The sequence below is a fragment of the Salmo salar genome, chromosome ssa05 (genome assembly GCF_905237065.1).
Source record: "Salmo salar chromosome ssa05, Ssal_v3.1, whole genome shotgun sequence".
Lineage (NCBI taxonomy): Eukaryota > Metazoa > Chordata > Actinopteri > Salmoniformes > Salmonidae > Salmo > Salmo salar.
The window spans coordinates 38078383-38091249 of NC_059446.1; the positions used below are offsets into that span (position 1 = coordinate 38078383).

General features: G+C 42.7%; 1 protein-coding gene across 7 annotated transcripts in view; it reads left to right on the forward strand.

Moving 5' to 3' along the window:
* The window catches only part of LOC106604881 (protocadherin alpha-C2), a 221101-nt gene that overhangs the window by 22734 nt on the left and 185500 nt on the right, over nucleotides 1-12867 (forward strand). The window contains exon 1 of one of the 7 annotated variants that reach the window (XM_045718181.1): nucleotides 6651-9159. The exons of 5 other annotated variants lie outside the window; for them this stretch is intronic. In XM_045718181.1, the coding sequence (XP_045574137.1) occupies nucleotides 6805-9159 (2355 nt within the window). In that variant the 5' untranslated portion in view covers nucleotides 6651-6804. Of the gene's footprint in view, nucleotides 1-6650; nucleotides 9160-9772; nucleotides 12324-12867 lie in introns of those variants that run through there. One more of the 7 variants, XM_045718166.1, reaches the window with a different exon arrangement.

Consider the following 12867-nt stretch of genomic DNA (forward strand, 5'->3'; position numbering starts at 1 on the left):
GATCATTTAAAGTCAATTTAACAATTGAACAAAAATCCAATTCAATTTGAAAATGTTCCTAATTGCAAAAGCATGTAATAGAATTTGGATATTCCAGAACTGTAATTTACATGTAAATAAGCATAACCCTGTTTTATGTTTTTAATACTGCAGATAGAATGCTCTGTAGGCCAGAGATGGTACCAATCAGCTTGTCTGGGGATGACAAAGAAGGACTTGAACAATGCCAAAATAGAAAATGATTGGAAGGGGCCTCTTTGCTGTTAAATTAGAGACGTATAAATAAATGACTATTGTGCCTTGTAACTACTTTAAAATGTGGAACTGTTGCACTAAAAATGCAAACATTGATTTGGCATACACTTTAAGATTGTGAACATTGTCTAACTTCATATAGAACAAATTGCACTTGAAAGGAACATTTCTTTAAAGTTATTGCAAATAAATGCATATTTTTACTTTTTTTCTGCAACAATCACTGAATTAGTTATTGATTTCTTCATCTTTAAATGCAATATTTCAAAACTGGAATTTCTGCTCAAAGCAAAGGTTGTACAAGTATACTAGACATTTATAGAATAAATCATACCTAGTTTGATGTTTCTGTCATAATCAGCGAAAACGTTTATGATTTATGTAGCTTTAAATGGCATCTTATAGATGCTATTTATTTCTATAAAATCAAAACTGGAATTTTTCCTAAAAAAAAGATTTTAAAAGTATGCTAGACATTTATAGAATACATCATACATAGTTTGATGTTTCTGTGACAAACGGTGAATTAGTTATTGATTTATACTGCTTTAAATGGCATCTTACATATTTTATGTATTTATATCAAATCAAAAATGGGATTTGTCCTCAAAACAAAGGTTTTGAAAGTATGCTAGATATTTATAGAATACATCATACCTAGTTTGATATTTTTGTGACAAACGGTGAATTAGTTATAGTTATTGATTTATACCGCTTTAAATTATTTTTGTTATCCAAGATGGCGTAGCAGTTCAGACGTCCTTTACCCTCCTCTTGTCGTGTCCCGTGTATATATATATATATTTACATATTTTTCTTTGCATATCTTAAAAAAAAAAATGTATTCTAAAAACTCAACCTCAAAGCACTCTCCTGCAACCCGCCTCACCAATTTAAAAAAGAAAGTATTATTTACCTCAAATCTGAAATCCACAACAGAAGCTAGCCAGAGGTTAGCCATTTTCACTGGCTAACGTTGGAGTTCAGCTAGCCACGGTTAGCTGTCCTCAGCAGTCCATTAGCTCGAAAAGCTATCGCCAGTTTTTGTACAGCGCGACTCAGACCAGAGCATACCGGACCTATTCTCTCTCCTTTCCCCGATTTCTACCGCAGGCTCTAGACATTTACACCTGGATCTTGCAGCTAACTAGCTGCTACCTGAGTGACTATTGGCAACGTCGGTCCCGGAATTAACACACATTATTCCGGAGCTAGCCAGCTGAAGAGTTCCGTCAGCCACTCGTGGGCTTTTCCTGAGCTAGCCAGCTGAAGTGTCTCCTGGGCTACAATCACCTATCCTGACCCGTTTTACTGCCGATGCGGAGCCCCACCGGGCCTTCACGACTGGACCACCGACGTTATCTGCCCGAGGGAGTTATCCAACTGGCCCCTCCGTCGCGACGTAACCTGGCCCATCTGCGGCCCACTAATCGTTAGCTGTCTTATCGGCTGCGAACTGAATAGGTCTATCGGACACTCTTCTTGGGCCACTATAACTAACTATTTTGCCAACTTGGACTGGTCCCCCCTTCCACACGGAACCCCACTAACCCACAGACGGAAACGCACGAGGTGGCTAAAAACAGACCTCCCTCCATCTTCCACCAGTTTGCTACCTATGGCCCGGCTAGCTGTCTGAATCTCACTGGACCCTTTGATCACTCGGCTAAGCATGCCTCTCCTCAATGTCAATATGCAATGTCCATTGCTGTTCTGGTTAGTGTTTATTGGCTTATTTCACTGTAGAGCCTCTAGCCCTGCTCATTATACCTTATCCAACCTCTCAGTTCCTCCACCCACACATGCTATGACATCTTCTGGTTTCAATGATGTTTCTAGAGACAATATCTCTCTCATCATCACTAAATGCCTAGGTTTACCTCCTCTGTATTCACATCCTACCATACCTTTGTCTGTACATTATACCTTGAAGCTATTTTATCGCCCCCAGAAACCTGCTCCTTTTTCTCTCTATTCTGTACGTCACAAACGACCAATTCTTAAAGCTTTTAGCCGTTCTCTCATATTCATTCTTCTCTGCTCCTCTGGGGATGTAGAGGTGAATCCAGGCCCTGCAGTTCCTGGCTCCACTCCTACTCCCCAGGCACTCTCTTTTGATGACTTCTGTAACCGTAATAGCCTTGGTTTCATGCATGTTAACATTAGAAGCCTCCTCCCTAAGTTTGTTTTATTCACTGCTTTAGCACACTCTGCCAACCCGGATGTCCTAGCTGTGTCTGAATCTTGGCTTAGGAAGTCCACCAAAAACTCTGAAATCTTCATCCCTAACTACAACGTTTTCAGACAAGATAGAATGACCAAAGGGGGCGGTGTTGCAATCTACTGCAGAGATAGCCTGCAGAGCTCTGTCCTGCTATCCAGGTCTGTACCCAAACAATTTGAACTTCTACTTTTAAAAATCCACCTCTCCAAAAACAAGTCACTCACCGTCGCCGCCTGCTATAGACCCCCCTCGGCCCCTAGCTGTCCTCTGGACACCATATGTGAACTGATTGCCCCCCATCTATCTTCAGAGCTCATGCTACTAGGTGACCTAAACTGGGATATGCTTAACACCCCAGCCATCCTACAATCCAAGCTTGATGCCCTCAATCTCACACAAATTATTAATGAACCCACCAGGTACAACCCCAAAGCCGCAAACACTGGCACCCTCATAGATATCATCCTAACCAATGTGCCCTCTAAATACACCTCTGCTGTTTTCAACCAAGATCTCAGCGATCACTGCCTCATTGCCTGCACCCGTAATGGGTCAGCGGTCAAACGACCTCCACTCATCACTGTCAAACGCTCCCTGAAACATTTCAACGAGCAAGCCTTTCTAATCGACCTGGCCGTGTATCCTGGAAGGATATTGACCTCATCCCGTCAGTAGAGGATGCCTGGTTATTTTTTTTAAATGCCTTCCTCACCATCTTAAATAAGCATGCCCCTTTCAAGAAATTTAGAACCAGGAACAGATATAGCCCTTAGTTCTCCCCAGACCTGACTGCCCTTAACCAACACAAAAATATCCTGTGGCGTTCTGCATTAGCATCGAACTGCCCCCGCGATATGCAACTTTTCAGGGAAGTTAGAAACCAATACACACAGGCAGTTAGAAACGCCAAGGCTAGCTTTTTCAAACAGAAATTTGCTTCCTGCAACTCAAACTCTAAAAAGTTCTGGGACATTGTAAAGTCCATGGAGAATAAGAACACCTCCTCCCAACTGCCCACTGCACTGAGGATAGGAAACTCTGTCACCACCGATAAGCCCACTATAATTGAGAATTTCAATAAGCATTTTTCTACGGCTGGCCATGCTTTCCACCTAACTACCCCTACTGTATTCAACAGCACTGCACCCCCCACAGCTACTCTGTCACGTCCTGGCCAGTATAAGGGTTAATTGTTATTGTAGTTTGGTCAGGACGTGGCAGAGGGTATTTGTTTTATGTGGTTCAGGGTGGTGTTTTTGTAGTAAGGGCATTTGATTTAGTATTCCGGGGGTTTTTGGGCACTGTTTGAGATTCATGTATTCTATGTTTAGTCTAGGTAGTCTGTTTCTATGTTGAGTTAATTGGGATGGACTTCCAATTGAAGGCAGCTGTGTGGTGTTGCCTTTGATTGGAAGTCCTATATTAGTTGGGTGTGTTTGTCTGTGTGTTTGTGGGAGATTGTTCTGTGTTTAGCCTTGTGCCTTGCCAGACTGTTTGTTGATCGTTCGTTCTCTTGTTTGTTATTTTTGTACGTTCATTCTGAGTTAATAAACGTCAAGATGAGCTTACACATACCTGCTGCGTTTTGGTCCTCCATTACCAACGACAACCGTGACATACTCGCCCAAGCCTCCCCATTTCTCCTTCTCCCAAATCCATTCAGCTGATGTTCTGAAAGAGCTGCAAAATCTGGACCCCTACAAATCAGCTGGGCTTGACAATCTGGACCCTTTCTTTCTAAAATTATCTGCAGAAATTATTGCAACCCCTATTACTAGCCTGTTCAACCTCTCTTTCGTGTCGTCTGAGATTCCCATAGATTCGAAAGCTGCTGCTGTCATCCCCCTCTTCAAGAGGTGACACTCTTGACCCAAATTGCTACAGACCTATATCCATCCTACCCTGCCTTTCTAAGGTCTTCGAAAGCCAAGTCAACAAACAGATTACCGACCATTTCGAATCCCACCGCACCCTCTCCGCTATGCAATCTGGTTTCAGAGCTGGTCATGGGTGCACCTCAGCCACGCTCAAGGTCCTAAACGACATCGTAACCGCCATCGATAAGAAACAATACTGTGCTGCCGTATTCATTGACCTGGCCAAAGCTTTTGACTCTGTTAATCACCACATCCTCATCGGCAGACTCAGTAGCCTTGGTTTCTCAAACGATTGCGTCGCCTTGTTCACCAAGTACTTCTCTGATAGAGTTCATTGTGTCAAATCGGAGGGCCTGCTGTCCGGACCTCTGGCAGTCTCTATGGGGGTACCACAGGGTTCAATTCTTGGGCCAACTTTTTTCTCTGTATACATCAATGATGTCGCTCTTGCTGCTGGTGAATCTCTGATCCACCTCTACGCAGACGACACCATTCTGTATACTTCTGGCCCTTCTTTGGACACTGTGTTAACAACCCTCCAGACGAGCTTCAATGCCATACAACTCTCCTTCCGTGGTCTCCAACTGCTCCTAAATACAAGTAAAACTAAATGCATGTTCTTCAACCGATCGCTGCCTGCACCTGCCCGCCTGTCCAGCATCACTTCTCTGGACGGTTCTGACTTAGAATTTGTGGACAACTACAAATACCTGCGTGTCTGGTTAGACTGTAAACTCTCCTTCCAGACTCACATCAATCATCTCCAATCCAAAGTTAAATCTAGAATTGGCTTCCTATTTCGCAACAAAGCATCCTTCACTCATGCTGCCAAACATACCCTTGTAAAACTGACCATCCTACCAATCCTCGACTTCGGCGATGTCATTTACAAAATAGCCTCCAATAACCTACTCCACAAGCTGGATGCAGTCTATCACAGTGCCATCCTTTTTGTCACCAAAGCCCCATATACTACCCACCACTGCGACCTGTACGCTCTCGTTGGCTGGCCTTCGCTTCATAATCGTCGCCAAACACATTGGCTCCAGGTCATCTACAAGACCCTGCTAGGTAAAGTCCCCCCTTATCTCCGCTCACTGGTCACCATAGCAGCACCCACCTGTAGCACGCGCTCCAGCAGGTATATCTCTCTGGTCACCCCTAAAGCCAACTCCTCCTTTGGTCGTCTCTCCTTCCAGTTCTCTGCTGCCAATGACTGGAACGAACTACAAAAATCTCTGAAACTGGAAACACTTATCTCCCTCACTAGCTTTAAGCACCAGCTATCAGAGCAGCTCCCAGATCACTGCACCTGTACATAGCCCATCTATAATTTAGCCCAAACTACTACCTCTTCCCCTACTGTATTTATTTATTTTATTCATTATTTTGCTCCTTTGCACCATAATATTTATATTTTAACTTTGAACTTTCTTCAAATTACAAATCTACCATTCCAGTGTTTTACTTGCTATACTTTATTTACTTTGCCACCATGGCCTTTTTTGCCTTTACCTCCCTTATCTCACATCATTTGCTCACATTGTATATAGTCTTATTTTTGTCTACTGTGTCATTGATTGTATGTTGTTTTACTCCATGTGTAACTCTGTGTTTTTGTATGTTGTCGAACTGCTTTGCTTTATCTTGGCCAGGTCGCAATTGTAAATGAGAACTTGTTCTCAACTTGCCTACCTGGTTAAATAAAGGTGAAATAAAAAATATATATAAAAAAAGGCATTTTATTGATTTTATGTATTTCTATAAAATCAAATATGGAATTTTTCCTCAAAACAAAGGTGGTAAAAGTATGCAAAACATTTATAGAATAAATCATATCTAGTTTGATGGTGCTGTGACAAACAGTGAATTAGTTATTGATTTTACATTTTTAAATGGCTTTTCACGAATGTCTGTTGAATGTCTATTGAATGTCTATTGAATGTCTGTTGAATGTCTGTTGAATGTCTGTTGAATGTCTGTTGAATGTCCGAATGTGTGAATATAAAACCAACTTTACCTTGGCGCATTAACAACCCTACTCCTCTCACGGGGTATCTCATTGAAATCAGCGGCTCATCACTGCTTTTGTAAGTGATCGCTGTCCATGACAGTGGTGCTGAAACACCATACAGTTCAACGTGCTGTTTGACATGTCACATATTTAGGTTTTAGTTTGAGTTCTTGCGCGTGGTGATGGTGCGCGCACGGTGTCGCTGCTCTTCAGTGTTAGAAACACGTACTTTGTTTAAATCCCTCCCTCTCTTTTGTCGTATTGGCTCATTGAAAATCATATGAGTCTAGTGAAACGGGCACTGGCTTTCTGGAAGGGAGAATACCAGCCACACGAAAGGTTGCTTGGATATGTTTTGTGGGTAACCTTGTCATCTTGATTTTTTTCTGGATAAAGCGGACTGTAATGGTTCCAAAATAACAGGACTTGTCAAAATGGTAGACGGACAGAGAAGAGCGGCGCCTCTCCGGGCGATGCTGTTGTTTGTATTTTCGTTGTGCTTTTGCCGTGGAGCTTATTGTCAAATACGCTATTCTATCGCGGAGGAGTCGAAACAAGGTGCTTATGTGGGAGACGTAGCAAAGGATTTGGGGTTCAGTGTGGATAAACTGGTGGAACGAAGGTTTCGGATTGTATCGGGCTCCAAGGAAGGTTTTTTGCAGATAAACCAAGACAATGGCGTGTTGTATGTGGACAGAACCATCGACAGGGAGGAGCTGTGTGAGAAAAGCATTGTGTGTTTACTCAATCTAAAAACCATAGCAGAAAATCCGTTGGAAATACACTATGTTGAGGTAGAAATTACAGACATAAATGATCATTCTCCTAATTTCCCGGAAAAGGTAAAGCTCTTGGAAATAGCAGAGAATCTTGTATCGCAGGGAACGCGCTTTCCTCTGGACGCTGCGCGTGACCCTGATGTTGGAGTGAACAGTCTCCGTAAGTACACTCTCAGTCCTAACGAGAACTTCGAGTTAGATGTTAAAACTCGCGGAGAGGATAAAATCCCTTTCTTGATTTTGAAAAAGCCGCTAGACAGAGAGCAGAAGTCTGAAATTATGTTAGTTTTGACTGCGTTTGACGGAGGCAAGCCAGTGAGATCTGGCACAGTCAATATTACAATAACTGTTATTGACGTTAATGACAATGCACCAGTCTTTGAACGACAGGTGTATACGGTAACTTTAGATGAAAATGCTCCCTTAGGCACGTCTGTTTTGAGGCTGCACGCCACGGATCTAGATGATGACGCAAACGGACAGGTTATATACACATTTGATAACAGTCTTAAAAACAGAGCGTTCGATTATTTCGAGATAGATGCGGTTACAGGGGAAATTAGAATCAAGGGATTAGTAGACTTTGAAGAGCAGAGTGTTTACGAAATTGACGTGCAGGCATCTGACAAGGGCCAAGTTACATTGACTGGTCACTGCAGTGTCGTTATCAACGTGAAAGATGTAAATGACAACGCACCTGAGATGGAAGTAACGTCTCTGTCAGGCCAAGTCCCCGAGGACGCACGACCCGGTACAGCTGTAGCTCTGATCAGTGTGTCTGACACGGACTCTGGGGAAAACGGCTTGGTTATATGTACACTCTCGGACAACATCCCTTTCCAATTAAAACCGTCTTTTCAGAAAAATATGTATTCTTTGATTACTAAAAGTGGATTGGACAGAGAGTCGGAGCCTATGTACACAGTGACCATAACCGCTTCGGATAAAGGAGACCCATCATTGTCTTCCCACAAAACTATCACGGTCCATATCTCAGACGTCAACGACAACAGTCCTGTCTTTTCCCAGAGTCCATATACTTTCTATGTACCAGAAAACAATGCTCCAGGCGAGTCGTTGTTTTCATTGAGTACATCAGATAGAGATCAGGATGACAACGCTCGTGTGTCTTATCATATTTGGAAAGGCGACGGTGAAACTCCTATTGTATCCTACATAAATATTCATTCTGATGATGCTAACATTTACGCGCTGAAAAGCTTTGACTTTGAAACGTTAAAAACATTTCAATTCCAAGTTGTAGCTACAGACTCTGGAACTCCGTCTCTAAGCACCAACGTCACAGTCAACGTGTTCATTCTGGATCAGAACGACAACGCTCCAGTGATCTTGTATCCAGTCAGCACTAACGGTTCCGCTGAAGGTGTGGAGGAGATTCCCCGCAATGTGAACGCAGGCCATTTGGTGACTAAAGTGAGAGCCTATGACGCTGATATAGGATATAACGGCTGGTTATTATTTTCACTGCAGGAAGTTACTGACCACAGTCTCTTTGCTTTGGACCGCTATACGGGACAGATAAGGACACTTCGGTCATTCACAGAGACAGACGAGGCTGAGCATAAACTGGTCATACTGGTAAAAGACAATGGGAACGTTTCACTCTCAGCAACAGCTACTGTTATTATCAAGGTTGTGGAGCCCAAAGAGGCTTTTGCTGCTTCTGATGTTAAAAGTTCAGTAAAAGACGAGGAGGAGAACAGCGTTACATTTTATTTGATCATTACTTTGGGGTCAGTTTCAACGCTTTTTCTCATCAGTATCATCGTCTTGATTGTAATGCAGTGCTCCAAACCCCAAGACTATTCCTCCAAGTATTTGCAAGATACGAATAACGACGGGACACTGTGCCACAGCATCCAGTACAGATCCGGAGACAAACGGTACATGTTAGTTGGACCCAGAATGAGTATAGGTTCTACTATAGTCCCTGGCAGCAATGGGAATACTCTAGTGATACCTGAACACAGGAGGAGAGCTTCTGGAGAGGTAAGAAGTTAAATACGTTTCAAAATACTATCCGTTTGCTTATATTTTGCTTGAGCTTGGACATTGCCTATATTATTATTTTATAGTGTATACATGTGTCAAAAATGATGTTGTCTAGTAAAAGGGTTAGCATATTGGATGAAACATGACCTCATAAAATCGCTAATCGAAGTAGCTTTCCAGCTCATTCGCAGCCACACGCTTGCAGTGCTTGTCGCTGTCCGCGGCTGTGGTGCTGAAAGGGGATTTATTACAATGCGCTGTTTGTCTGGTGAATGTTTGCCAACATGTGATGGTGGTGTACATGCACGTCAAGTAGCTATACTCTTTATTTATAGAAATATTGCTCAATCTTTATTCCTGTCGGGGTGGGACACTTGTTGAATACGTCAGTAAATGATGTCCCAGGCTATGCATCATGGTATGTAGAACTTAATCCACACAATTTATTGAGTAAGGTTTTCTGTTCGATAATTACTGTGACAAAATACTATGAATCATTAACTATAGTGTAATGTGAGGTATAATCACATGGTGTCAGTACACAACTAGAATAACGCTCCTGGTAGACATCCTCTCGTCATACTTGTGAGTCCACCCCCTTGCTGGTTTCGTAGATTATTCAGTCGCCGGAAGAACACAGTCGTGAGCTTCGTGTGGAGAATAACATTTCAGTTATATATTTTGAAAACACTATTGGATCATGAGCTTTGGTCCTATCCGAATATAATGGATAGACAACAGTCACCAATGGAGGAGTAGTTGAAGTGCTGAGGATTATTGTTATTTATCTTGAAAACATGGAACAAAGAGGATGCGGGGCATGGCTGGAGCGATACCAGTGGGTCGCCTTCATGGTTGCTTCGGTTCTCTTTTGGAGCGGGACTTCAGCTCAGATAAGATACTCCACCTCTGAAGAGCTCAAGGAAGGAACTGTCGTGGGGAATATAGCTAAGGATTTGGGAATAGATTTGAGCACATTGAAGGAAAGGGGATTTCGAATCGTGTCTGGCTCGACCGAGTCCCTTTTCCAGGTAAACCAGAATGACGGAATCTTGTATGTGAACCGAAAAATAGACCGAGAGGAGGTGTGTGAACGGAGCAGCGTGTGTTTGATCAACCTGAAAACCGTTCTAGAGAACCCGCTGGAGATCCATTATGTCTCGGTGGAGGTGTTAGACGTTAACGACCATTCTCCCAGCTTTCCCGAGAAAGATAAAAGGTTAGAGATGTCAGAGTCTGCGTTGCAGGGGACGCGATTTCAGCTACACGCTGCAGACGACCCAGACAGTGGCCAATATTCAGTTCAACAATATAAACTCAGTCAGAATGATCATTTCCGTTTGGAAGTTAAAGATAGAGGTGATGACCGCAAAACACCTATTTTGGTTTTACAAAAAACACTGGATAGGGAGGCTATAAAAAGCCATAAGCTAATTCTCACAGCCCTTGACGGTGGGAAACCTCCTAGGTCTGGAGAAATGAGATTAACTGTAGACGTATCAGATGTTAACGATAACGCCCCGGTCTTTACAAAGGACGTATACTCAGTATTGCTGAATGAAAACGCTCCTTTAGGCACGACCGTGATACAGGTTAATGCCACTGATTTGGACGAGGGTTCTAATGGTGAAGTGATCTATTCTTTTGCCAATGACGTGCAAGGGAAGGTGCGGAAACGTTTCGATTTAGACCCGACAACTGGTGAAATAATTGTAACGGGAGTTATAGATTATGAAGAAAATAAAATATATGAAATTGATATTCAGGCATCGGACAAGGGGACAGCTGCATTGACAACTGAAAAAAGTGTTATTATCGAAATAGTTGACGTTAATGACAACGCACCTGAGATAGAGGTGACATCATTTGCTAACGCAATCCCTGAAGATTCTAGACCCGGAACTACTGTAGCACTGATCAGTGTTAATGACTTGGACTCTGGTCTCAATGGCAAAGTTCTGTCTTCTATAAGTGAGGGCGTTCCGTTCACTCTAACGCCGTCTTTACAGGACAACATGTACTCTGTAGTCACCAAGTCACCACTAGACAGGGAGAAACAGTCTGAGTATGATCTAACAATAGTAGCCAAAGACGCAGGAGAACCGTCCTTGTCATCTGTAAAGACTATCAGCGTTGTTGTATCAGATGTGAATGATAACAGTCCAGAGTTTTCACTGAGTCCCTATAATTTCTATGTCACTGAGAATAACGACCCAGGTTCCTCAGTATTTTCAGTGACTGCCTCAGATCGTGATTTAAATGAAAACGCTCTTATTTCATATCATATTATCAGAGACGGTGGCGAAATGAACAAATTGGTATCTTTTCTAAACATAAATCCTGAAAATGGGAACATATTGGCGCTTAAAAGCTTTGACTTTGAAACGTTAAAAACATTCCAATTCCAAGTTGTAGCTACAGACTCTGGAACTCCGTCTCTAAGCACCAACGTCACAGTGAACGTGTTCATTCTGGATCAGAACGACAACGCTCCAGTGATCTTGTATCCAGTCAGCACTAACGGTTCCGCTGAAGGTGTGGAGGAGATTCCCCGCAATGTGAACGCAGGCCATTTGGTGACTAAAGTGAGAGCCTATGACGCTGATATAGGATATAACGGCTGGTTATTATTTTCACTGCAGGAAGTTACTGACCACAGTCTCTTTGCTTTGGACCGCTATACAGGACAGATAAGGACACTTCGGTCATTCACAGAGACAGACGAGGCTGAGCATAAACTGGTCATACTGGTAAAAGACAATGGGAACGTTTCACTCTCAGCAACAGCTACTGTTATTATCAAGGTTGTGGAGCCCAAAGAGGCTTTTGCTGCTTCTGATGTTAAAAGTTCAGTAAAAGACGAGGAGGAGAACAGCGTTACATTTTATTTGATCATTACTTTGGGGTCAGTTTCAACGCTTTTTCTCATCAGTATCATCGTGTTGATTGTACTGCAGTGCTCCAAACCCCAAGACTATTCCTCCAAGTATTTACAAGATGTGAATAACGACGGGACACTGTGCCACAGCATCCAGTACAGATCCGGAGACAAACGGTACATGTTAGTTGGACCCAGAATGAGTATAGGTTCTACTATAGTCCCGGGCAGCAATGGGAATACTCTAGTGTTACCCGAACACAGGAGCAGAGCTTCTGGAGAGGTAAGAAGTTAAATACGTTTCTAAATATTAACCGTTTGCTGGTGCTCTCCCTGAGCTTGGAAATTGTGTATGTTATTATTTCATAGTGTATATATGTGTCAAATGACTCATTGTGGTCACTAAAGATCCCATGGCTCTTATCGTAAGAGTACTAACCCCGGTGTCGCGGCTAAACTTCCAATATGGCCCTTATACCATAATGGTCACCTAATCATCCCCAGCTTCCAATTGGCTTATTAAGCCTTCCTCCTCTCCCCTGTAACTATTCTCCAGGCCGTTGCTGTCAATGAGAATGTTTTCTCAGTCAACTTACCTGGTAAGGTAAACATATATATTTTTTTATGGCAACATGATATCACAGGAACACGTCATCCTGTAAATGTCACAGGAGCTGACATTTTTGTCAGTACATTGCAGTCAATGGGAACAGATGAGTGTCACAGGGTTTACGTTTTTCTCAGTACATTGCAGTCAATGGGAAAAGATTAGTCTCACAGCGTTAATGTTTTTCTCAATACATTGCAGTCAGTGGGAAATATGGGGT